The sequence below is a fragment of the Cololabis saira genome, chromosome 1 (assembly GCF_033807715.1).
Source record: "Cololabis saira isolate AMF1-May2022 chromosome 1, fColSai1.1, whole genome shotgun sequence".
Taxonomy (NCBI): Eukaryota; Metazoa; Chordata; class Actinopteri; order Beloniformes; family Belonidae; genus Cololabis; species Cololabis saira.
This window is the reverse complement of record NC_084587.1, coordinates 41,057,435-41,084,097: the sequence shown is the minus strand read 5'-3', so window position 1 is coordinate 41,084,097 and position 26,663 is coordinate 41,057,435. Positions and strand designations below refer to the sequence as shown.

The 26,663-nt window shown below is 45.4% G+C and overlaps 1 protein-coding gene across 8 annotated transcripts in view; it reads left to right on the top strand.

The window, feature by feature from the left end:
- The first annotated feature begins 1,114 nt into the window (after positions 1-1,114).
- Positions 1,115-26,663, top strand: part of LOC133445913 (CSC1-like protein 2) — a 40,454-nt gene continuing 14,905 nt past the window's right edge. For 2 of the 8 annotated variants that reach the window (XM_061723469.1, XM_061723460.1), the window contains exons 1-9: positions 1,115-1,468; positions 17,903-18,121; positions 18,243-18,322; positions 20,500-20,538; positions 20,929-20,967; positions 23,150-23,240; positions 25,484-25,521; positions 25,652-25,794; positions 25,876-25,938. In XM_061723469.1, coding sequence (XP_061579453.1) covers positions 17,954-18,121; positions 18,243-18,322; positions 20,500-20,538; positions 20,929-20,967; positions 23,150-23,240; positions 25,484-25,521; positions 25,652-25,794; positions 25,876-25,938 — 661 coding nt within the window. In that variant the 5' untranslated portion in view covers positions 1,115-1,468; positions 17,903-17,953. The remainder of the gene's footprint in view (positions 1,469-17,902; positions 18,122-18,242; positions 18,323-20,499; positions 20,539-20,928; positions 20,968-23,149; positions 23,241-25,483; positions 25,522-25,651; positions 25,795-25,875; positions 25,939-26,663) is intronic. The other 6 variants (XM_061723487.1, XM_061723479.1, XM_061723496.1 and 3 more) reach the window with 6 other exon arrangements.

The window sequence follows — 26,663 nt, the reverse complement described above, 5'->3', positions numbered from 1 at the left end:
ATTTTTTTTTACTAAAAATTAGACATTTTAACTAGAAATAAGACAAATATTCTTGTTAAGATTTTCAGTTTTTGCAGTGTATAATAACTAGTGAAATCGATCATGTTGTTCTGATTTGCATTTGTAGTTATTCTATATGTATTAAGTAATAGAATAATCAATACAAATAGACACAGAGTAATTCCATAAATGTAATTAAAAAACAAACATTTACATTTAACCCTTGAAGCCAAGGTGTGGCGGCTGCCGTACCTTGCCGTACCCAATTGACGCCCCTGACTGGGAGGTGGGATCATGTCCCAGTCTCCGTTATTATTACGATTTATTTTCTAGATGTGGATCGGATCTGTCCCGCTGGTATTTCCTGTTTTCCCTTTAACCTTTGTCTGGTGTCAGCTTTCTGTTACCATCTCCGATGTTAACGGGTCAGTTTTGACCCGTGTTTTAAATTATTTCTAAAATACACTAAAAGCAATTATCCATCATCCAATTTGTTTTCATCTCTTGGTTACATTGTTAGGCTTCCTTATCCATGAAAATATTGGTTTAAACATTTTTGGTATGGGACTCTGGGCCTTTTTTTTGTCAGTATAACCCTTAATTTCAATTTTAAAAACTGGTAAAATGAGCTTCAAGAGAATCATATGAATAAATAAAAGGTTGTTGTGTTACCTGGCTATTACGGAGAGGTATTAGAACACATATCTTAAATAAATTTGTTTCATTTATTTTTTCATTTTAATATTATTAACTATAGTAACATCTATGGTGTTATGGGTAAATTTTGACCCATTTACTTCAAGGAAATGGAAGAAAAGTAAAAGGTAACAATTTCAACCAGAGCATTTTATAATTTAGTGAAAAAAAAATGTTGGATATTATTTTGTTGAAATAGAGGTTCCTGACAAAGTCAAAAAGCCTAGATGCAATAAACGCATTTTTGTGGTAGTTTTATGAATTTAAAACCTAAGAACTTGTCGGTGGCGACCCTAACAACAGACAAAGGTTAATTGTAATTACATAAGCGCGTGTGTGTCCTGCGCATGGCGCAGCGCCGGTGTGTGGCGCCCCCTGCCGGCGGCCCCGGATAAGCGCCGTCCTCCCGGCCCGCCTCCCCCGCCACCTCCCGCACCGGCAGCGGCTCCGCTCCGTGTCTATTCCCGGAGAGAGACCACCTCCATTTTAACACCGACACCCGGCCAGGCAGCGCCACGGCTCGCAGCGGACTCTGAGACGGACGGACGGAGTGGACGCGCTCCTGCAGGCTGGTTCTCCTGCTTCTTCACCCGGCGCTGCTCTTTAATCTGCGGCCTTAAGTCGAGTCTTTTGTGCGGGATAGATGGCGGCGCTGCGGCAGCGCGCAGTCCGGGCGGCGCTGGATTTGTGAGGATTTAAACGCCTCGGTTTTTACGCTGAAATTCTCCCACGGAGGAGGACAAGGAGACGCGGCTCGGCTTCAGAAGCTCAGGTATACACCGCCTTTGCGCCGGGCTTTGATCTGACTGGGTTTATGATGAGGCGTCTTTTGATCCGACGCGGTGGCTCATAAAGGCTGACGCAGAGGCTACGCAGAGGCTACGCAGAGGTTACGGCGTAGGGTACGCGGCGACGCGCACCGTACGCCGTAACCCTACGGCGTAGGCTCTGCGTCGATTTAAGGCGGCTTTGTGTGAAGTGGAGATCTGAGAGGCCGCTCTGCAGCCTCCCGGCGGCCTGGCAGCATCCATCCCTGGCTCTGTATCATGGTGCAGAGCTGTCCGTAGGTCTGTCCGCAGCCGAGATGTGGCCGTCTGTCGGGGCTCCGGGGGTGGGGTGGTTTTTTTGGGGGGGGGGGCTGACAGAAACGAGGTCAAAGTTGTGAAGGAGAATCTCCATCATGATCCAACTGAGAGGAACCTGGACGGACGGACGGCTCAGTTGGATCATGTCTCTTGAGTTTGGGTTGGATGCTGGGAGGAGACGTGGTTAGGTTCACAGGTTCCAGAATCTTCTGACCTTTTAATAATTGATACATCACTGAAGATAACAAGGGAGTGAGGATATGGATAGTTTTGGTTGATGGCGGCTTTTACCATCCATCCATTATCTATACCAGCTTTACCCTTTGCAGGGTCACGGAGCCTATCCCAGCTAATTTTCAGGCAAGAGGTAGGGGTCCACCTTGGACAGGTCGCCAGTCCATCGCAGGGCCACATATATACAAACCACCATGCACACTCACAATCACACGGACAATTTAGAATCACCAATTAACCTACTATGCATGTTTTTGGACTGTGGGAGGAAGCCGGAGTAACCGGAGGGAACCCACGCAACACCGGGAAGCAGGGGCGAAAATCCCGTTTCATAGTTGGGGGGGACAATAAACAGTAACATTTTAGAGAATAAATCCAGGGGGGGACAAGGAATAAAAGTTTTAGCCTTCCTTTAATACAGCATTTTGACATTTTCAACTCTATCTCGCAAACAGGCAGAAGACCTTTCTTAGAGTAATACAAAACAATGGTATTAGGTGGAAGGTGGCAATAATACAGCACATCTGACATAATACAGTGCAAAAACCCAAAATCTTAACAAGAATATCTGTCTTATTTCTAGTTAAAATGTCTCATTTTTAGTTAAAAAAAATCTCATTACACTTAAAACAAGACTCATCACTGGAAAAAAAAACAACAATTTTCACCTGTTTCAAGTAGATTTTCACTTAAAATAAGTAAAAAAATCTGCCAGTGGAACAAGATTTTTTTTGCTTGTAATGAGAAGATAAATCTTGTCCCACTGGCAGATTTTTCTACTTATTTCAAGTGAAAATTTACTTGAAACAGGTGAAAATTGTCAAGTAACAAGTTATTTTTCTGGTGATGACTCTTGTTTTAAGTGTAATGAGATTTTACTGTTTATTATTATTTTCGATTTCGGTTTCGGCCACAAATTTTCATTTTGGTGCATCACTACTAAATACTACTGCATTGTTCCAAAATTATTAATTCTGTCTCAAATTATTCTAGGGGGGGACAGCTTTACTAATGGGGGGGACTTGTCCCCCCTGTCCCCCCCGGGATTTTCGCCCCTTCCGGGAAGAACATGCAAACTCCTGGGAGTCGTACCGGGAACCTTCTTGCTGTGAGGCAACAGTGCTAACCACAAAGCCACCGTGCTGCCCGCGGCTTTTACTAGTGACTGAAATATTAAAAATAATTTGAATGACGCCGAACATGATCTCCGTCTGTCTCACCTGTCCAGGTCATTGTTTCAGCAGCCTGCAGGTTTGTTCAGATGCAGTTTGGTGACCCTCAGTCCTGCGTTTTTTGGGCAAATCTGCTGGGACCTCCGGTCTCAACAACATTGACAACTGTCTTCCACTGGTGAATCTTGTTTTGAGTGTAGAACGTAGGTAGACAGTTTGGAAATGGCTTTAAACCCCTTTCCAGATTGATGTGCTTCTCAAAGTCCACTGCTGATGTCTTTTCCTTCATGGCATTGTGTTAATGCAGCCCTGAATGCTTCAGACCAGCAAACTACCTGAACATCTGCTTTTCTGGAAACGTGCGCAGCCTCTGAATATCAGCTCATCAACGAGGACGATGAAGTATTAAAGACAGGAGATTATTTTAATACAAACGCAATCAAACCGTACACAGATGGATGTTCTGATGCTCCACCTGGAGGTTCAGGGTTCTGATGTTCTGATGCTCCACCTGGAGGTTCAGTGCTTATTGCTTTTCAATGATAGCGAGCCCGCTTGTCCCAAACCATGACACTGCCACCGCCGTGCTTCTCAGAAGGAACCAGCCTGATCTGAAACCAGGACGTTCCGTTTTGGTCACATTTCTCCAGCTCGTCGACGTGGTCTGATCAAAGCAAAGTCCAGACTACAGACGTTTGGACGAGTGTCCAGCCAGAGATCTGACTGGGACGGCTTGACCAGGACCACCTCTCCATCGAGGTTCAGATCAGACCACACACAGGAGCGTTACGTTCTCCTACTCATCCTGACATGGTTACATAAAGTCAGTCAGGGGATCATTTCAGTCTGAAAATCTGATCTGAAAACATTCCAGAAGGCTTGCTGGCGTTTCCTGTCGCTCAGTCTGAGCATGTCTGTTAACGTTGGACTCTTCTCTGGATCTGGAAGACGAACAGGTTTTGTCTGGTTTCAGCTGATCCCGATGTCAGAGCCGGAACCACTGCCGACCCAGCAGAGCAACAACAATACCGTCCCATCAAAGCTTGTTTCTACAACATGTTTAAGACAGCAAGATCTGACCAAAATTACAAACTGAGGTAATAAAACAAATTATGTCAACAAAAATACTAAACTAAGAGCAATAAAAGCATCGTATATTTAATTAAAAAGAATAAACGTCAATATAAACTGCTTTAATGATTTAATCACAAAGAGAAAACATGTTTTTAGGAGATTTTTAACATGATGGAGCTGAGTTCTCTAGTCTGGATCTGGGAATGCCGAGCTCTCCGGTCTGGATCTGGAAAATGAGGCTCTGGGTTTTGACTCATCAAGATCATGATAAAAAGAATTACAATAATCTAAACGAGTAATAAAAGCAGGAATAACTCAAAGTCCTGTGAAGGAGTAACAGCTCTGCCTCTGAAGACGGTCTTCACCTCTGAACTCACCTGATTATTTATGTACCTAACTCCATCAGATACAGGGTGAAGACTATTTTGTATTTAAATTGATTTAATGAAATGTAGTTATTAAATTATGTACGTATTTCTGTCAGCACATCCATCGTATTCAGTTACAATATTTTTTCTTTTATCTCATAATTTCATTTCATACGTTTGATTATTTATTCACATAAGTCCAAATCATATAGGTCAGGTGTTGGGCCAGGTGTTTAGTAGGGGTGTAACAATATATCGTGCCACGAAATTTCGCGATACAAAAACGTCACGATACGTGTCGTGGAGGTGACAAACTATATCGTGATATTGGGTTATTAATATTAATCTATTGTGTTGACTAGTAACGCGCATCCGACCGCGTCTCGACCCGCGGACCAAAATCTTACTACGTTTAGAAGAAACTAGTTCCGTTTTGCGGCCCCGATCACGGGACTCTAGCAGGGTTTTGAGCTCTGAACTTTTAAGTCTGGTGTAGAGTTAAGCCTTACCTTATAAAATTAAATTAAACCTTTTTCGGGTCGTGAGTAGGATAAACAGAGGACAACTTCTGCTGAGTTTGAGAGTACTTTACTGTCCGCTCAACAGCGTCGGATTTTAGATCATCAACACAGCAGCTAGTGCTGTATCACTCCGCCCAATCTAAAACATATTAACAACTACAGATAAACTGACTAGTGTCATTATAGTTCCTGATTTACATCAGAATATAAAGAATATATTTATAAAATAATGAACCCTGAATTACCAAAATAACCTTAACAAAAATAAATCTCCTCTTACACTTATAAGGTGAGCATGAATCAATCTTTTTTATGATGTAAAATTGTATGTATTTATTTACTTTTATGTATTTATTTAATTTTAGTTACATTTCTGGAAAAGAAAAAAGTCAAATCATACATGAGAGAAACTATTCAGTTTGTGGCAAAATATTTGTACTTGTATGAAACTGAAGATCATAATGCAAACCTGACATTTACTTTTAGTTCAGTTTGTGGAAAATGGTTGGCCTGGCTTTCTCTTTAAAACTTAAACAGTTATAAAGCATTACAAACTGTAACAATAGGGAAAATGCACAGCATTGTTTTGTATTTTGTGCCTTTCAAATAAAAGACAATTTTTTCCAGTCATATGTTCCTCATGCAAGGTTGTTAAAAAAAATACTGCTATAATATCGTATCGTATCGTTATCGTGACCTCAGTATCGTGTATCGTACCGTATCGTGAGATTAGTGTATCGTTACACCCCTAGTGTTTAGGCAGGTATTAGGGCAGGTGTTTAGGCAGGTATTAGGGCAGGTGTTTAGGTAGGTGTTAAGGCGGGTGTTAGGGCAGGTGTTAGGCCAGGTGTTTAGGTAGGTGTTAGGGCAGGTGTTAGGCCAGGTGTTTAGGTAGGTGTTAGGGCAGGTGTTTAGGTAGGTGTTAGGGCAGGTGTTTAGGTAGTTGTTAGGGCAGGTGTTTAGGTAGGTGTTAAGGCGGGTGTTTATGTAGGTGTTAGGCCAGGTGTTTAGGTAGGTGTTAGGGCAGGTATTAGGGCAGGTGTTAAAGCAGGTGTTAGGGCAGGTATTAGGGCAGGTATTAGGGCAGGTGTTAAAGCAGGTGTTAGGGCAGGTGTTAGGGCAGGTGTTAAAGCAGGGCTTAGGGCAGGTGTTTAGGTAGGTATTAGGGCAGGTGTTAGGGCAGGTGTTTAGGTAAGTATTAGGGCAGGTGTTTAGGTAGGTATTAGGGCAGGTGTTAGGACAGGTGTTTAGGTAGGTGTTATGGCAGGTGTTAGGGCAGGTGTTTAGGTAGGTATTAGGGCAGGTGTTAGGACAGGTGTTTAGGTAGGTGTTATGGCAGGTGTTAGGGCAGGTGTTTAGGTAGGTATTAGGGCAGGTGTTAAAGCAGGTGATAAGGCTGGGGTTTAGGTAGGTATTAGGGCAGGTGTTAGGACAGGTGTTTAGGTAGGTGTTAGGGTTGGTGTTAAAACAGGTGATAAGGCTGGGGTTTAGGTAGGTATTAAGGCTGGTGTCAGCACAGTTGTTAAGGCAGGTGTTTAGGTAGGTGTTTAGGGCAGGTGTTAGGGCAGGTGTTAAAGCAGGTGTTAGGGCAGGTGTTAAAGCAGGTGTTAGGGCAGGTGTTAAAGCAGGTGTTTAGGTAGGTGTTAGGGCAGGTGTTTAGGTAGGTGTTAGGGCAGGTGTTTAGGTAGGTGTTAGGGCAGGTGTTTAGGTAGGTGTTAGGGCAGGTGTTTAGGTAGGTGTTAGGGCAGGTGTTTAGGGCAGTATTAGGGCAGGTGTTAGGGCAAGTATTAGGGCAGGTGTTAGGGCGTATAACCAGACCACAGCTAGCAGGATCAGGTAGCATCATAGGTCAGCATGAGTTAAGCTTAGCCACCTCCTGGCGACTGACCCGAGGTGGGCGTGTTCCAGACAGTTTTCAGGCTGGTTGGAGTCAGCTCTGGAATCTGAGCAGGAAGAATCTGCAGGAAATGTTTTATATTCACACTTTTTCACCCTTGCCTATGCTAAATAAGACACCGCCACGAATGATGTCAAAACAGTTGGAAGAAAAACTGGACCTGAAGTTATGAATGAAATGAGTGTTGAAAGCTGGGGGTTTATGGGGGAGGGGTTTATCAACAAATTTGTAGACATTGAACACGAACTCAGAACACGAGGCGTGTTCTGAGTTCAGACTCCTGCGGCGGACTGATAACAACATGCAGCCTCACCGAGACCCCAGAACTCGTGATTAACTCCTTCATTCCCAGACAAGACGTCAGCTGGGGGTTCCTGCTCTGAAGTGACATGTCTGAGCTAAAATGAGTTAATCTCAGCAGTTAGAACGTCTGTATGAATAGATCTGCTATCAAAATAAAGGAAACGTGTGAGAAGAAGGGTAAAGTTAAGGATGAGTGTTACCAGGCCAGAGTAAAAGAAGATAAACAGCAAAAATTGCGCTAAAGCTTCCACTTTTGGAGCTCGTATCTGTCTGGATTCATGTGTTGAAAACCTGAACGCTCTAAAAACCCTTCAAGAACGTCTCACAATCTACAGGACTAAGACTCCTGTCGTGGAAACAGACTCTTTAGAGGTTTTGAAGAGGAATGTTTTGACAATTTTTTTTTTACATTTAGTCATTGATATATTTCAGGTACATTCCACCAAACTGTTTTAGTTTTGACATAAAGGTCCCTAAAACAGAACAGTTCTGGGTTTGTTTGTATCAGCGAGCGCTTCAGGATGTTCCAACGCCTCCACGAGTTACAGTTGCTGAGCTGAGGGTGTTATTACACGGATGTATTTCAATGGTGGATCTGGAAACTAGAACCAGTTCACAAACCCATGTCACTTTAGGAGTTATCCAGTCAGAGAGAAGGTAGGGCTGGGCGATATGGCCTTTTATTAATATCTCGATATTTTTAGGCCATGTCACGATACATGATATACATCTCGATATTTTGCCTTAGCCTTGAATTAACCCTTTGATGCATACAATCACCCCAGTATGATGATTATATATGTCTACATTAAAACATTCTTGTTCATACTGCATTAATATATGAATATATATTTCATGCAAAAAGGGGGAAATCACAACTTAGTCAAACGCACGTGACTGACGTATGTAAGTAGGTGCGCTTGTTTTATGTCTCTGAGAAGGAGATACGAGACGAGAAAGAGTGAGAAAGCCTGCAATTTAATGCCCGCAGCTAAATCAAATGCGTGACAATGTATACTTGAATATTCACGATTCGTATCGATTTGTATCGCACAGAGTAGAAGCTGCGATACATCGAGTATATTCGATATATTGCCCAGCCCTAAGAGAAGGTAAGTCTGTACGTTTGAGGAGATGATTTCCAGATGTCCTGCTTTTGTGGTAGTCAGTGTTTTTGTAGACACAGTCAGAAACAGTCGGGTGATTCCATGAATCCAGAGGAATCTGATTTCTGATGGTGAAACACCAAAGCTGAGACTGCAGTAAAGATTCCTATTTCCTTTTATTTTGGCACTTCTGTTCTTCACCTTCATCACTTACCTCACTTCCTTTCCTCAGCATTGATTGGTTCTTTTCACTCTTTTGTTCACTCCTCATTTACCTGACCTGAGTTCACCTGTTCACTCCCTATTTAAAGCCTTCTCACTCTTTCACTCACTCTTTTCCTGATCACCACATGGGGCGGCAGTGCTGATTCACAACCCATGTGTATTTGCTCCCCTTTTTGTTTGTTGTGCTAATTATTGCATCTGGAGAAATAAACTCTTGTTGGAAAGTAAAGTTCGATGGCTAATACATTCTGACCGATGCCCATGACGATAGTAAATGTTCATTCTGAACCTCCTCCTCCTTAACAGAAACTGAGTTCAGAGTGAGACCGTAGACGTTCTTCAGCTGCTAGATCAGTGAGTTTAAGTCTCAGACTGGTCATCTGTACACGTTACAATTGGAAGAGCTTTAAACAGCTTTGTGTTGGTAGCAGGTGTACCCTCGTGGGTTTTCTGTGGTCGACGGTTCGTGGTTCTTCAAATGGTTGAGTCGTTGTGGAACCTGCTCTACGTCTTCTCAAGTCCAACATGAAATGTTCTGCTTTAGTCTGTCTACACATGTATCATTACTGATAAATGTGTTGTTGGTATAACCCGACTCGACTGGACACCAGGCAGCAAACCAGAGACTCAGAGAAACCAGCGACTCTGTAAAACCAGCGGGCCAGTAAAACCGGCGCTCCGGTAGAACCAGCGACTGTCACCAGATGGGCTGTAGTATGTTGTGTATATTTACAAGCTTTGTAATTTAATTATTTAAAAAATAATGTCCGTCTCGTCTGCTGGATCTTAAATAGTTAGTTGATATTTTTCGCATTGGTCAACAGGAGCCTCAGAAACAGGAAGTGAGGTAATCAGTACGAGGCGGTCAGCATCCAGAGCCACATCCTCAGGGCAGATTCGCTGGCTGCCGTTAGGTGACGGTCTGATGTGTCGTGAAGACGTCGGGCCAGAAACGCAGTTTCCTGGAAAAGGACCGACTGTCGGATTCAGACTCTTGTCAGCAGCAGACACTTCCTGCTGCGCAGCGCTGCGTCTGTTATCTGCAGCTGCAGATGTGTTTCAGCTGCTGCTGTGACGGCTCTAGCTGACAAACTTCACTTCTATTCAAGATCAGTGTTTATAGAGCAGCTCTTTGCAACTAGAGTCATACCAGACACCTCTCTGAGAAAGTTAACACGTTAACACGGTGTAACATCATCCAGCTGTGTTCTGGTTGTTGTCAGTCTTTTCATATCCAGTTGAATGAAACTAAATATTCATTTATGTCAATTCCTGAAAACAGTCGAGCTCATGAACCGAGCAGATCTCATCCAGTCATCACTCGGATTCAGGCCTTCGTCCTGAGATGAGACTTCTTACAGGAAGACCCTCCATCAGAACCAGGAGCGATTGGGCTAAAAAAACTTGCATCAGAACCAGCACCAGGGATGCTGAGACTTAAAAACCTGCTCTAGAACCAGAACTAGGAGCGGCGGGCCTAAAAAACCTGTATTAAAGGGTAAATGGCTTACACTTGTGTAGCGTTTGCCAGCTGTACTCCTACAGCTTTACACTGTAGACATTCACCCACACACACACACATTCACACACACCATACAACGGCACCGGCCTGACAACTGGAGGGTGGGGTTAGAACACCCCCATCAGAACCAGTTAGGGTGGAGCGAAACAAATCTCCATTAGAACCAGAACCAGGGATGTTGGGCCATAAAAACCTGCTTTAGAACCAGAACCAGGAGCGGTGGGGCTAGAAAACCATCATCAGTACCAGAAACAGCTAGGATCAAGCTAAATAAACCTCCATCAGAACCAAATAACCTCCATTAGTACCAGAGATAGTGGGTCTAGAAAACCTGCATCAGTACCAGAACCAGGGAGGGTGGGGCTTAAAAAGATGTTTTAGAACCAGAACCAGGAGCAGTGGGGCTAAAACACCTCCATTAGTACCAGAGATGGTAGGTCTAGAAAACTTGCATCAGAACCAGAACCAGGGACCAGAGACTCTGTGGGTGCGTCCGAAATGCCATACTAAAAAGTATATACTAAAAAGTATACTTAAATTCGGCACACTTTTGAGTAAATATCAGTAGTGTGCATTAATTCGGACGTACTATTAAGAGCGCACACGGCACTTCCTGCCGTAGGGATTGGGCAGAGTTGTTACCATGGTAACCTGTCACAGCAGCGGTAGCAGCGCTCCCCTCCGCTCTTTCCCATTTATTCTGGCCGAAACAAGATGAGATTATATAATATTATTAAATACGAATATTATAATATTAATATTATATAATAATATTATTATACTTAATATTATACTTATGACATATACGTATCACTTAGCAACCAAACGCCGCTGCATTGCATTGTGGGAGGTTTCTGCTCGGCTAGTGTCCATCAATCCATACTAATACATTTCTTCGGAATGAGTATGGATAGAGCACACTATGGAGTACGTTCTAATGTTTCGGACGCACTAAAAAATCTTGCACACTCATTTTGCATACTCATTAGGGTGAAAGTATGCGATTTCGGACGCAGCGTGTGAGTCTCTGGAAGTTCTAGAAACATGTTTATTTTTGAATGAAATCACAAAATCCTGCTCAACAATAACTAGTGCTAATGAGTTATCCAGAGGTCCTGGTTGTTTCTGAAGAACCTGGGTCCACAGACGACAACCTCCGACTGTTTAACAGGAGGAAATCAGCAGTGGTCCAGGTCGTTATGACATTAGAGGGAGAGGGGGGGGGGGGGCTCAGGACCAGCTCTGGACGGGTTCTGGCTCCGCTGGTGCAGCCCGGTCCGGTGGATGTTGTCTGTGTCTCAGCTCAGAGAGGCGGGAGGATCCAGATGAGTCATGCTGCTGCGCCATGGCAACAGACAGGAGGGGGAGGGGGGTGGCTGTGAATGATGCTGAACCGGAGGAACCTTCCAGATTGGACCGCTCTCCTTGCAGTCAGGAAGCAGCCAGAGTGGAGGCGGTACCCCCTGCAGGCTGCAGAGGACACAGTGGATCCCAAACAGACAGGCAGAGACATCCTTCCCCCAGGATCTGATGAAGAGCGGGACCCTGACCCCGCCTCCTGATGAGATCAACGAGTTCTCATGCAGGAGGGGGGGGCGGTCTTTGTCTCATATACACTTTTGTTGTGGTCGGTTTGATGCATGTAAACAGGTTTGCTGTTTCCATGGCAACGTGACCCATCCCGACCTGAAGGACGGCGCTGCAGACTGACACGTTTGGACTATTTCCCGCTCTCTTTGTTCTTCGGTGGTGTGATGTAACCGTGAGATCAGCGGTCGCGGCGCCGTCGCTGCCGCTATGTGGCAGAATGGCTGACGAGGCGGAAAAACTGGGTCAGGAGCTGCAGGGGGGTTGCCGTGGCAACGGGATCAGTAGGTCACAATGGAGGAGGAGCTCTTTGATTCACTCAGGCATGCTGGGAAATGTAGTCGCCTCCTTCAGTCTGGAGAGGATGTGTTGATTTGCAGACGTTCAAGGACGTGATCAGAGTTGAACAGAAACACGAAACTGACACATGCAGACAGTCTTTTTTTTAGCTTTTTTGGTACGGTTCTGCAGTGTGGATTAGGTTCTGGATATTGTTGGCAGATTACAGTTTTAGAAACCGATCGGATCACCAGTCAATAATTAAAATACACAACCAAAAATTTGAGGATGATGAGAATCTGTACTACCATCGCAGTAACAATGACGGTGATTAATATCAATACAAAATCACAATACTCTTCAAACACTCTCCGCTGCAAACAAACTTAGGGATTCTGACCTCATCCTCCCCCTGAACCAAGGTTCTGTTCGACTGTTTCATCTCTAAATTTCTGGTCTGCAGCTCCTCTTCGTCCTGAGCAGCAACTTCATCAAACAACCAAGAATCTCTCCTCTGGTTTTCACCTCTGAAAAATATCTATCTAAGTACGAAAAAACTTCTCCCACGTTCCTCATTAACAGCATTGTTATTATTTACAATAAACAGCTGGTGAACACTGAATATCGCCCAGAGCTGTGGCGGCAGAGATGAAACGGATCGGTCCAAACGCTGCGAACATTTGCAGATTTAGACCGTCAACTCATTTAAATGACTTCCGGTTGTACATGTTCCTGGCTGCATTTAAAGCTGAATTCTTAGATTCATTGTTTTCTGTAATTTAAAGAAAAAGTGGATTTGCTAAAAACATTTAGAAATTAAAGATAACGGTACTGGATAAGTACTCACTTGTTCTAACACCAAACGCCAGGCTGACACATCTGTAGCTCACTAGTAGCTCTCTGGTAGCTTGCTGCCTGATCTAACTCACTGGTAGCTCAGTGCTAGCTAACTGCTAGCTACGGCACTGCTACCTCGCTGCTAGGTGTCAGCGATGTCAATTAAAAGTTAACAGCAAGTTGTTTTTATTCTGGGTTGTCCTGGAAGGATCCTGAGGGAAGGTGATCAGTCGTGTACATCCATCCATCCATACCAGACCAACGTCTGACACGAGGATGTTGTGTATGAGTGAATTTAAGCTAACGTGAGTTAGCATCATGGGTGACTGAGGTAATTGAGCAGAGGTGGGCGTGGTCCAGCTAGCTGTCAGTCTGCATCCGTTCTGCCCAGTTGAGCAGTGTTGGGTGGACAACCAGAGCTAATAATCAACGCCAATATAATCAGAATCAGAAATGGCCGCTGGGTTTAGCAAATGCTGGCGGATGAGCTTCATGATGACCGATGAGGAAGTGATTACAGCCAACCACTGGCTGATCCAACTGTAAATCAAAAGTCCACTCCACTAATTAGACAAACCTCTCTTGCTTTTTATACAGGATGCTTTATTACTTGATAAAGTAAATACAAATGTCCCCCAGGTTTTCCTAGTTGTGGTTAAGTGCTAGCCATCATACTTCAAGGTTGAGTCTCGTGCGTAATAAAAATTCGTTGGAGATCATCTACTGGGGTTTGGCTGAAGGAGCTGGAAGCAAAGCTAACTTTGATTGACATGCATGCGGTGGGCATGTTCCTTTTAATACTCAGAGGTATCAGCAATCACAGGCCAGAAGCCTATAAGCCAGTTTGCTCATCATTGTATGAAGCTTTTTTTTTTTATTGTACAGATATATGAGGGGGATCCGGTGAAGGGTGGCATCCACTGCAAGTCTGAAATGAGAGAAACAGGAAAACGCACAACTGGCACACAAGGCTTTGGAATCTGCAAGAGAGAAAAACAAACAGAAATGGGAACAGACAGAGACACAAACAGCAACCATTCCAGGTCTCTAAAACTAAATCAGGACTAGGGTACTGCAATTATCTGTCCCCAAAACTGCGGGGTGAGCATGTAGGTGAGTGAGAAGGTGTGTATGCAGGGATTAAAGTTCTCCGTCTCTAGACGGATTTCCGTCTATTCGAAAATTAGGGAAAAAAAAAAAAAAGAAAAGAACAAAAAAACATTTGCACGTGCGTTATCATGTTAAGCCTGAATTATGGTTCTGCGTTAAATCGACGCAGAGCCTACACCGTAGGGTACATTGCGTTGGAGTAACGCTGAACCATAAATCAGCCTTTAGGCATTAAACTGGCGCTATTGTAAACCAATTAAGCGAGCCAGATCCTTGGTATTAGCCAATCACGAACAGGGGGGCGTGTTGGTTCAAGGGGGTAGTCTGTCTGGGGGAGCAGTCGCCCCGTCGCCCTTCTCTCCCCACCGCCGGAGGTGCGGCGTCCGGCCCGCCTCGCGGGGCCTTCGTCCAGCCGCGTTCGCGCGTCGTCGGGCGGGGGTTTTCGCGGGCCGGTCTCGGGGCCGCGCGGAAGGCGGGCCGGTGGGGGGGGAACGGCGGCGGCGACTCTGGACGCGCGCCGGCCCTTCTCGCGGATCTCCCCAGCTGCGACGCCCGTCGGGGACCCGTTAACGCGGGCCCCGGGTCGCCTCTAGGTTTACCACCTTTCAGAAATAGAAATAAGGAACGCCTGATTTCAGCAGCTCAGGCGCCAAAAAAGGGACATCCCCAAAACTTCTAAACTGCATAGAAATGTATTTATTTTATATAAAAAAAAACTAAATGCTTTGATTTAAAGTGCTTTAATAGCATTGAACTTGCACGACTGTACAGACAGCCAACCATACCAGTAACTGAAATAGCCTATCCTCCTATGCTACTGTAAGTCCACATCAGCCCAGATGTAGAATATAGCTACAGGCAGTATTGGAGTTGAGGGGGGATGAGGGGGGATGGCATCCCCTCCTGAAATAAAACGGTCTAAATCATCCCCCTGTAAAACTGCCATCCCTCCTTTCCATCCCTTATGTCATTTCATCAATGAATGTGGTTTTACTGCTATTTCAACATTTAGAGTCATCACCAGAAAGATAACACCAGAAAAATAACTTATTTGACAATTTTCACCTGTTTCAAGTACATTTTCACTTGAAATAAGAAAATCTACTTGAAACAGGTGAAAATTGTTGTTTTTTCCAGTGATGAGTCTTGTTTTAAGTGTAATGTAATTTTTTTACTAAAATGAGACATTTTAACTAGAAATAGGACAAATATTCTTGTTAAGATTTTGAGTTTTTACAGTGATCCATTTTACTTATCCTGTGAAGGACAGAGTCATATTGATAAGTTCAGAAAAGTGTTTTTTATTGTTGTGTTTTGATGTATTTGATGTAAGCCCAGTGGATATTTAGAGCTTACAGAAGGCTGCATTTAACTGCTGCTATGTCATTCCTGCAGTATTTCTGCAGGTGTTTTGGTCACTGCTATTATTTGTAATATATTATATTATTTGTATGATAAAATCCACCATCCCCCCTGATTTTTGTTTTACAACTCGAGTACTGGCTACAGGTGAAGGTCAGAACATTAGAATATGGTGTAAAAGTTAATTTATTTCAATAATTCAATTAAAAGGTGAAACTAATATATTACATAGTGTCAATACATGCAAAGCAAGATATCCTAAGCCTTTATTTGTTATAATTTTGATGGTTGAATTGTTTATTGATTTTTATAAAATATTCAAATTTTTTGAGATTTTGTATTTGGGGTTTTCATAAACTGTGAGCCATAATCACCAAAATTATAACAAATAAAGGCTTGAAATATCTCACTTTGAATGTAGTGGGAAATAAGATATTTGTTTCACCTTTAGTTGAATTTACTACGAATGAAGTTTTGCGATATATTCAACCGATGTAATTCTGCTCCCCAAAGTTCCGTAACTTTGGGGAGCAGAATCTTATTGGCTCGTAGATCCACATGACACTGGACGGATCATCCGGGCGGCTCTACAGACACTGCAGAATTTAGTTGCTTTCCTCCTTCTCGGCAGGCTGAGGGGAGACCACTTTATATATGTTAAAGACAGAAAAAACCTGGTTTCCACAATAGGTGCAGTGGATAGATGTCGGGGGAATATGAACTGGCCTGAAAAAAAATTTTCAGTCAAAAATATTTTTTTTGCTTTAATCCCTGTGTGTATGTCTGTGTAACTGTGTGTGTGCAAAGTGAAAACAAGGCTTTATCTGAACTGAAACTATAGTGGAGGAAGGAGAGCACAACCTCACCACCCGAGAGACCAGAAGCCGACAAGGAAGAAACCTGAACCCAGGCCACCAGCAGCCACACGGAGGACCAGAAGAGGGACAGGAGGAAACCCCCTGCCAACAAGCGTCACCCTCTCCCTCACAGGCGACAGGGGAAGCCCCGGGCGGAGCCCCCATGACCACGGCGGGAGGCAGCCAGGAAACCCACGGTGATGGACCAGGACCCAGCCGAGCACCAGCCACCCGGCATGGGCCGATCATGGGACCTAGAGGTCCACACCCTCCAGGCCCACAACCCCCACCCGGCGAGAGGCCAGCGAGAGGCACCTGCCCCGATGAAAGCGGGAATCCCCCAACAAGGAGGCACCCAGATAAGCCCAACAGCAAAGTCCCAAACCCAGGCTACACAACAGACACCCATTCACACAGATATACTAACATACACTCACTGACAAAGACATGGACAATCATTCTCTCACCACTCTCTTTTCCCCCTGGAGGCCCAGCAGACCCCCCCCAGGCAGCACGGCGAGCCCGTCCGGCCATCAGCCCCCCTCATGGTCCCCCCGCCCCAGGCTGAATGAAACATGGGTGGAGGAAGACCTCACTCCTGCCCCCTGGTGATGAGTGTGTGTGGGTGTGACTAATGCAGTTAAAACAGGGAGGGGGAGGTCAGGCCACCATGTGGCTATGCCAGTAGCCACATTTGACAGGTGGGCATGTTCCTGTTCGCCTCCAGGACAACATGGCTGTGCCCCATACAAAGAAAAATGGGCCTCAAGACCAGTTCTCAGAAGTCTGTGGGTCACGTGACCCAATGCTCCATCCATTATTTCATACCGTCCATAGTTCTGCGCTGGCTTTAACCCAGAATTTGGAACATTGGTTCTTGGTGAAATCTGCTAAAGGTCAGAGATCAGTGGAAACATCATTGGAATCAGATTTCAGCTTTTTGGATGAACGTCTGCAGTCTTGTTGTGGTTGTTGTTGGCAGATTACATCTGAATCAGGGTTTCCGTTGTCCGGTAATTGCCGGACTTTGTCCGGTAAAATATGCCGAAGTCCGGTATTTTATAATCTCTCGGGTCAAAATGTCCGGTGAAAATACTCACTGGTGCTGCGGGACTAGAGTCCCCGGGAGCACCGCGGAGGGACACGCCGAGCCTCGGTGCCGGGAGCCGGGAGGAAGTGGAGCTGCGGCGCCGACATCCACGTGTGCGTTGATTTATGGTCCCGCGTCGCACCGACGCAGAGCCTACGGCGTAGAGTACGTGTCGCCGCGTACTCTACGCCGTAAGTTACGCGCAAGCTTTTGCAATATTTATTTATTTTTCGAAGTTACTTGCATTGATATCGTACTACTGCATATGATTTATTTTTAACCTCAATAAATTCATATAGCCTATGTGACCGGAATTTCAAACATTTGTCCGGTAAATTGAAACCCTGCCGGTCACATTGTCCGGTGCCAATTTTTTCTAGCGGAAACACTGATCTGAATACAGCTTGTTCTGCTTGTAGTTTGTAAGAACCACCCTCATGATGCAGCAGATGAAGACGATGATGAGACCAGTCTCTCACAGCTCCTCGTTATCATTCAGGTCATCGTCACGCTCATCAATCGCCCGGCGGCGTTTTGGCTGACCGGTGGTTCTTTTCTGTTTCCTCTCCCTCTTCAGATTCTCAGCGAGGATGCGGCATTGAGCATTCTGAGAGTGCTGATCGTTACCATGGCGATATTTGGTAGCAGCCAGACCTGCAGCGGTCAGGACAACTGCTCGGCCAACAGCGAGTCCAAAGACTACTGTTACTCCGCTCGGATCCGCAGCACGGTGCTGCAGGGGCTGCCGTTCGGAGGCGTCCCCACTGTCCTCGCCCTCGACTTCATGTGCTTCCTGGTGAGTCATCAGGGGCGACCCAACACCCAGCATGCATTGCAGCTATTTGCTTTTGTGCCTTCAGTTGCCATCATAATTGTTTTTGAAAAGTTCAGAACAGAAAACATTTCTTCTTCTGCAGGTGTTGCTCTTCGTCTTCTCCATTCTGCGAAAGGTTGCGTGGGATTATGGGCGCCTGGCACTCGTCACCGACGCAGACAGGTAAACAAAGGGTCGATCGCACCAAGAGCTCCATCAGAAAACGATATCTGGTGGGATTCAGCTGGTTTTCATGTGCAGAATTTGCTGTAGTTTGTAATAGTGAGAGCCAGAAACCCCGGTACTTCCCTCCTAAGAGCAGAAAACACCCGTGGAAGTGTTCCAGTTGGACTTCACTGCATCCCCGGTGAATGTCGCTGACGGACAAAACCTCAGAAATGTGCGTACACCAAACTTGATGTGTGCGTGAAGGGCTGCAACTTTTAACGTTCACTTTTTTCACTTTTTAAGTCAGTTTTTGAACATCCAACCGTGAGCGTAGAAAGTGGGTAAGCACGTTTTTCGTGCCCCGTACTCTTTGTACATGAGGCCCCTGGACACTTCCAGCTGCAGCGTTCTTATTAACTGCAATTATGCTGTACATGCAGCTAAATCTGTGTAGTCTGTGCCACGCACACACAGACACACACACAAACGCTCTCTTGTCCACGCGCCTCTCTTGCACAGTTTTGCATCGTACTCACACACACTCCTGTAAAAGGACTGTAAGAATATGAAGAAATTCAATTCAAACAGAAGTTGTCTCTAGGATCTTTCCAGAGACCAGAACATGACCCCCAAGCAATTATTAAATAAACATAACATAAACAATGGCAGGTAAAAACTCCCCTAGTGGGAGGAAAAACCTCAAGCCAAACAGTGACAAGAAAAACTCCCCTTTTTAGGAGGGAAGAAACCTTGAGCAGGACTTGGATCATTAGGGGGGACCTTCCTGCCGGAGGCCAGCTGGGCAGAGCAGGAAAAGAGAAAACAGACATAGAGAATGAAGAACAGAGAGAGGAGAGACACAGACACAATGGTTAGTTGGTGCACTACAGGGATGACTATATAAACAGAAGTAGACAGCAGACACTGAGGCTGACAGCATCTTCTCCTCTGCTATGTTTTTAAAGTTATTATTATCAATATGAACCAGTGAACGTGATTGACACCTCCCGTCTCGTTTCATGCACACGTTGTGGAGTCACACTTTGCCAGTTTCATGTATATAAGGACACACAGTTGCAGTATATCCTTTTCTTGCTTGGGCCAGTATGTAAAGGCTAATAGAGCAACATTGGTGGCCCACTTTTATTAAATGTTACAGAACGCAGGTATTTAAGCGCATAAATAAAGTAAATGGTCCATCCGACGGTCTACCCTTTCAGAGAACTTTTTGCGTCACCAGTGCTGGCCGTCACCAATCTCGTAAGATGGAGCCAGAAATGGAGACATTTTACTGCCGGCACCAGCGTTTGATTTGTCTCAAGATGACAGAGGACCCCAGTGCAACCGCAGTCTTCCCCAGCAACTACGTGATGAATCCTGGGATTCACCAGATCCTAGAGGATTCCTCAGGATTCATCATGTAGCTGCTGGCTTCGTCAGCTGCATTTGGGGGAGTGTTTGGAGTCTCAAACCTCTCGGCCCTACCAGGCCTGGAAGTGCTGTGAAACGGCAGCGCCATGCCAGCGTTGCCAGTTGCAGCTGGTGAGGTCAACAAACCGTAGAGCATTTCAGAAACATCCCAGAAACAACCGTCCATGCTGCGCTGCTAAAGATTCGATTCAATCCAAAATAGTTAGTTAATCCCTGAAGGGAGTTTAATAAAGTCAGGTCAGGTCTGTTTTGGTGCTGGACCCCGACACAGGAGATGGAGCTGGCAGGAAGTCACAATGTTATGAAGAATCTGCAGAATTTTCAAAATAAAACACCAGCAGCTCTGACTCGTACATGGACGTCATGGTGACCTGACAAACAGCAGCTTGGATCAGCATGTTTCTACTGTAAAACCCACAACAGTCCTGCTCCGGTGGTCCTGTTCCTCTGGAGACGTTGTGGATGTCTTTAGTTGATACTGGTCTGGCTGTAGCTCCACCTACGCCCCGTGTTTCCTGTCTGTGGTTGGTTGGATGTCTATCCAGTCGCAATTATTTCTGCATCATTGGTACCACTACCTGGAAATCAACGTCCCGTCAGTGGAGCCTCCCAGCTGGTTATGAGGTCATTTTATAACCAGAGGAGTTGCTGCCTGTGCAGATAAAGTAAAGCCTGGGGTAAATTCTTCTTCAGTGTTGTTTCAGTGTAACTTTTCCCTCACAGCAGATTCCCTTATTGTCCTTCTGTTTTCCTTCCTGAAGACTGAAGAAGCGTTTCAGCGACCTGGAGGACCAGGACTAGTACGTTAACGCCGTCATCAAAGGGGTCCTGCTCTCTGATTGGGGCACTAACACGACTTCTTCTTCATGCCAGTTTGTGTGTGTGTGTTTAATGTGGCGGGTGGTCGGTGACAGCGGCCACGTTTGGTTTTATTCTTTTGTGGGCATGTGAAGAAGCTGCAGCCCCCCCTGCAGGCAGCAGTGAAGCTCCACAGCTCTGTTTCTGTGCTACACTAGTCAGATATAAAACCAGCATGTGGCACTGAACCGACACTGAACCACCCCCAGACCTAATAAACCGGAGTGAGTGTGTGTGAGTGAGTGTGTGTGTTCGCGTGTGCAATAAAATGTATTTGCGAGATGCTAACTGATGCTAACACGCTCCTCTCCATTTCTAAAATGTGATCTCAGCCGGAGACGTGACCGAGATAACTATGAACCGGTGAAAAGGTAACAGACTTGTGTTTGTAGCCGAGTGTATCGTGACCCCTGTGACGTGATAGCTAGCCAGCTGGTAGCTAGAATGACACCTCCATACAAAACCCCACGTGTCATGGAGTGGTGTGTTGTATCGTCAGAGGGCTGAACTCAGGATAAAGTTGGTTGTTTTTTGTTCTTGTCTGCCAGTACAACCCACTCGAACAATCCACGTCTGAACATTTAATTCTCTCAGAGTGCTCCTTTAACTTCATTCTCACTCTGCTTGTCCAGTTCCAGTTTGAAATAAACCATCTTTGGTCCTTTCTCTAAGCCCCTCCTCTTTTAAAGTCTCCTTTCTCCAGATTGGGTAATTTCTTGAAGCCTCTGAAGGGTCAGCAGGCAGCGTAAGAGCTGTACGCTCTTAATGTCCTCACAGGAGCAGGTCTCTGTGGACATGAAAACCACTAAACCACTTGATAGACACTACTACATTACTGAAACTACTGTAAATATAGTGTTGTACTGGTCATCACAAGTAGCACTGTAGGGTTCCGTTACAGTCAGGTGGGCTGAGAACACAAGAGGCGGGAGATCTGAAGGGAATTGTAGCAAACTATCAGTCCTTTATTCTCAAGGAAACCTGCTGCAGGAGCACATAATAAAAGATAAACTACACTAACCACCAAAACTAACCAGCGGAAACACACAACTAACCAGTGGAAACACACACAACTAACCAGCAGAAACACACACAACTAACCAGTGGAAACACAAAACTAACCAGCGGAAACACAACTAACCAGTGGAAATCCGCACAACTAATGAGCAGAAAAACACACAACTAACCAGCGGAAACACAAACAATTAATGACCAAAACTAACCAACGGAAACCCGCAAGACTAACCAGCAAAAACACACACAACTAACCAGCAAAAACACACACAACTAACCAGCAGAAACACACACAACTAACCAGCAGAAACACACACAACTAACCAGCAAAAACACACACAACTAACCAGCAGAAACCTGTACAAGTACACAGCAGAAATACATAACTAACACGCAAAAACACACGCAACAAGCCAGTGGAAACCCGCACAACTAACAGAAACACACCCAACTAACCACCAAAACTAATCAGTGGAAACACACGATTAACCACCAAAACTAACATACACAACTAACCAGTGGAAACACACATTTAACAGAAAAATAAAACTCCCCCAATGGTAAGATGAACAGAAAAGCTCGAAAGAGACTGACTCAACAGAAACATGAAACAGCCCAGGAAGTCAAACCAACATAAGCATAGGCAGAAACAGAAGTTCCAAGTTCGGACTTGAGTACTTGGTAGTCACTACGTGGTAGTACTACTGGGAAAACGTAGTCTGGAGAACATGATGACAGTTTGGTGTTTCTGCTGCTCAAACAACAGCTAGACGGCAAACACATAGTTAACAAAATAAAATGTTAGTGCGAGTCAGGAGACCTGAACCCTCTGATAAAGGGTCCGTGGCCGCTTCTGTAGACGATGTTTCGATGGCCTTCTTGCTTTTGTATTTCACCTGTTCTTTAAAAAAAACTAATTGGTTTTACTTCAAAGTTCTAACTTTATTTTTTCCTCCTTTCTTACTGCGGGTTGTTGACCTCAAGGGCGTTCTGTGATACTTTGCCGTCTCTACTGGGTGCATCTGGAGTTAAAAATGGGGGGCGCTAGAACACATGCAGGGTTCTGGACCATACTGGTGTAGAGGCGGACTTGAGACTAGACCAGGACTTCAGCTGAAAGCAACAACGTTTCAGGACGTACAGCTTTATTTCAGTAGAACAGGAAGTAAAGCAGCTGTGCACCGCTGGTGGTGACGGTGGCGTAGTGAACAGAGCGTGTAGCTGACTAACATGTCACATGGCTGGCGCTGACATGGGACGTGGTGTTGCAAAGCAATGCTTGGTTGTCACAGCGACAGCTGGACTTCCTGTGAGCTGTCCCTCCGAGGCAGCTGGAACTGGGCTTGGGATCAGAAACTCCTCCTTGGTGTCACTAACATCTGGCCTCTCCTCCCCCTCATCCTGAAAGTCTTGACTGTGTGTCGTGTTCCTTAAGCTACGCCACGTGTGTTTTGTATTTCCTGTTGGCGTCGCAGCCAGCTGCCAGAGGTCACAGGTCACTGCGACAGCTGCCTGACTCCTCCCTGTCTGTGTCCACAGCGTTGCCTCGGCGATGCATTCAGAGACGCCCGACCGATACGAACGCCTCACCTCAGTGTCCAGCTCCGTCGACTTCGACCAAAGAGACAATGTAAGCCTGCCTTCATCACTCACCCTCCTCCTCACTGTGAACTCTGTAGTGGATCTAACAGAGTAAAAGTACTAAACATAAGCTTGAGACCACACTTTTCTCAGCTGATTGTCATTTTCTGAAGACTTGTAGCTCTTGACAGTGAACACGCTCCGGAGATGTCGTGTTCAGGGTCGGATCAACTGGAGTTTGGCCCAGTTTTTGTTCCTCAGCTTTCATCTTACAGGCGCCACAAACTGCTGGATCTGGGTATTCTGAACTCACATCCAGCTGAACTGACAGTCACCATCTTCATTACCTCCACCACCTCTGATTTTAACATGTAGGTCAGTGGAGAGGTGGAGCTGTCCCCTAGTGGTGAAAGAGGATCTGTGTGAAGAACTTGCATACTGGATTCATTTTATAAAGCAGATGTCCTCTACAAATCACCAAAAGTATTCAGATGTTGGCCGTCTCTGGAGGCACAAACAGGAACTGAAGGGTGGGGTTTTACCTCGCTGCTTTTATTTCTTTCCTGTTGGTTGTACAGTGCCTGCAGTCGCTGGCAGTCTGACCCAGACACGTCAGCAGTGAGACTTCAGGGGTGAAAGCTGAGCTCAGCCGGTTTCTTTTCCCTTTAATCCATCCGACGACATCAGGCGTAACACCGAGCAGCTCAGAGGAGCTCGTCCTGAGCCGAGCCCCGCCCTGTCAGTGACCTCACTGCACATGAAGCATTACACAGGAAGTGACACTTGTAAAGCAGGCAGTGGTACAGAAATCACAGAGCTCCAGATCCTTTTGATTCACTTAGAAGGGATGAAGGCTGTAATCTTCTAACAGGTTGCCTCTCTTCTGTAGACACACCGATACACCGTTAGAAGTTTTCAAATGTACTTCTGATATTTGGTAGACACTCACTTCTAAAGATAATTCATTTTAGCATGTTTTAAGAAAAAAACTACCTTAAAGGTATTGTGACATAATTTTTAACATGCTTTTAACACTATTAAAAGTCTTGGCCAACATCCCTCAAATGTGTCTAAAAGGGTGTAACAAGAAAAACTTCACTCTAGTACTCTATTCCTGGCTTTTTATGACAGTGTTTTTTTGCGCCGTGAAAAACGCTTCCTTTTCCCCCTTTCCTGTCAATCATTGCCCCGCTCCTCCTCCAACCCAACCGCTACACACTTCTGCCGGTGTCTCCACACACACGCGCGCACACCGACCACAAACACCCACACACACAGCCCAGACAGGGCGACTACAGCCCGGGGATGAAGTCCAACCAGGACCAGAGGACCGGGACCGCAGCTCCCCGCGAGCCATACGCTCACAGCGGCGTCGGAGAGTTAAGCCGGGAGCGACAGGCGAAGCATGCACGGAAAAGCAGCAGGGCGAAGCAGACAGTCCACAGCAAACAATCATAAAAATAAAGGCATGCAAGCAGCAGTGTCTCCTTATCTTAAGTCCAGTCAGTGGCCGCGGGTCTTCTTAGCAGTTTTCCTCCGGTGATGAGAACAAAAGAGGCTCTAAACAGCTCCGTGTTAAGCCTGATTTATGGTTCCGCGTTAAATCGACGCAGAGCCTACGCCGTAGGGTTCAGCGTACGGTGCGCGTCGCCGCGTAACCCTACGCCGTAGGCTCTGCAGCGGTGTAACGCGGAACCATAAATCAGCCTTTATGGTGCGCTGGAGAGGAGAGGAGACAGGGAGCTGGGTGGAGGGGGCGGTGATTTAGCGGATCGTTACGTAACGATCCGCCAGCAAACCACATGCGCCGTTTTTGCATAGTTATGCGGAAAATCCCAGAAAGCACACAATACACTGAATGTTAAAAGTTCGTTGTTTTTTGGGTGTAATTGATGTCAAGACACCCAACAAAACACAAAAAATCTAGAAAAATTCGTTTTTCATGTCACAATACCTTTTAACTTGACCAAACCAGTGGTCAGTAAAGGACCTGCATGTTCTTGTACTTCAGTAAAAGCTTCAAAAAGAAAATCATAGGTTACCCCTTATTTCAAACCCAACCCCCAAATTCAGCTTAGTTGGGGGGCTATAGAGCGCACCATGGCTTTATAAAATTCCTGTTAAAGACTTTTCAAAATAAAAACTACTAGTGCATAGGTTCGGTGACAGGTAGGTACAGAGAACCATCCCTGAACCGCCAACAACGCTTCATCCTCTTGTCTTATCAGAGTGAAGGTAAAGTCGATCAGCTCTGACCAGAAGCTTTCTTAAACGTTCCCGTTTGTCTTTCAGGGCTTCTGCTCGTGGCTGACGGCCATCTTTAGAATAAAGTGAGTATACAGTAAAGCTGCTCCAGGTCAAGTTGAAAAAGATCAGTCTTTCCTGATACTGTTACAGCGAACTCCACGTCATTATTCTACTTCACCTTCACACATCATCTGACTCGTCTTCTTGCTACAGGGATGAAGAAATCCGGGAGAAGTGTGGCGAAGATGCCGTGCACTACCTGTCGTTCCAGCGCCACATCATCGGCCTGCTGGTCGTAGTCGGCGTCCTCTCCGTAGGAATCGTCCTGCCCGTGAACTTCTCTGGAGACCTGCTGGGTAAGAGTCGCCCTGACAGCTGCAGATCCGGACTCTGGTCTGCATGATTCCTCACAGCTCTCTGTGTCTGATTGGTTTTAGTCAGAATTATCAGCAAAAATGCTTTCCTGAGCAAAGGAGCTCCGAGACCTCCTTCCAAAGAAGGTAATGGTGGCGGCGGCAGAGTTGTAGCTGCTCTGTATGCCTGTAGGCCTGTGGTTGGTGTCTGGTGGTAGATGGTGGCTTTGGACATGGACTCAGGTCTGTAGAATCAGTGCAGAGTTCCATCACTGTGGTTCACAGAGTCAGGAGCTCAGGTTCTGACCATGGATACGAGGTTCTGTACACAGCTGACACAAATTAAATTAAAATGCTTCAAAAACATTAAACCACACCTTTTATTTAAATAAACCACTCTGAGAAGTCATCTCAATAGGGAATTTGGGGTCCAGTTGATCAAAGTTGACAAGTTAAAAGTCCAACATCGATGAAGGTCTGGCGTTAAAACTGTTAGCTTAACATAAACGCTGGAAACAAAAGGAGGTTGAGTTTTGTGAGTGAAAAACGTTGGCCTCGTTTAGCTGAAGACTGCTAACAGAAAGCGTCTGTTAGCTTAGCTTCTGCTGCAAAGTCATTTTCCTCTGACTGCAGCCGTCTTCGTAAAAAGGTTTTTTCACCGGTTTGTTCAGCAGGTTGGTGAATTCAAGTCCATTTCAGCAGAACGTTCTGTGTTTTTGTTGTCTTAGCAACCTTCCCTGGTTAGCATTCAGTCGACCCACTGCTGCTGTAAATGTCTGAAATGGGACGGTGGCTGTTGTGCGGGGTTTGCTAGCAGTAGACTCAGCTGGTTCTATTCTGGTTCCTGACGTGTGACTCCTCGTTTCTTTCAG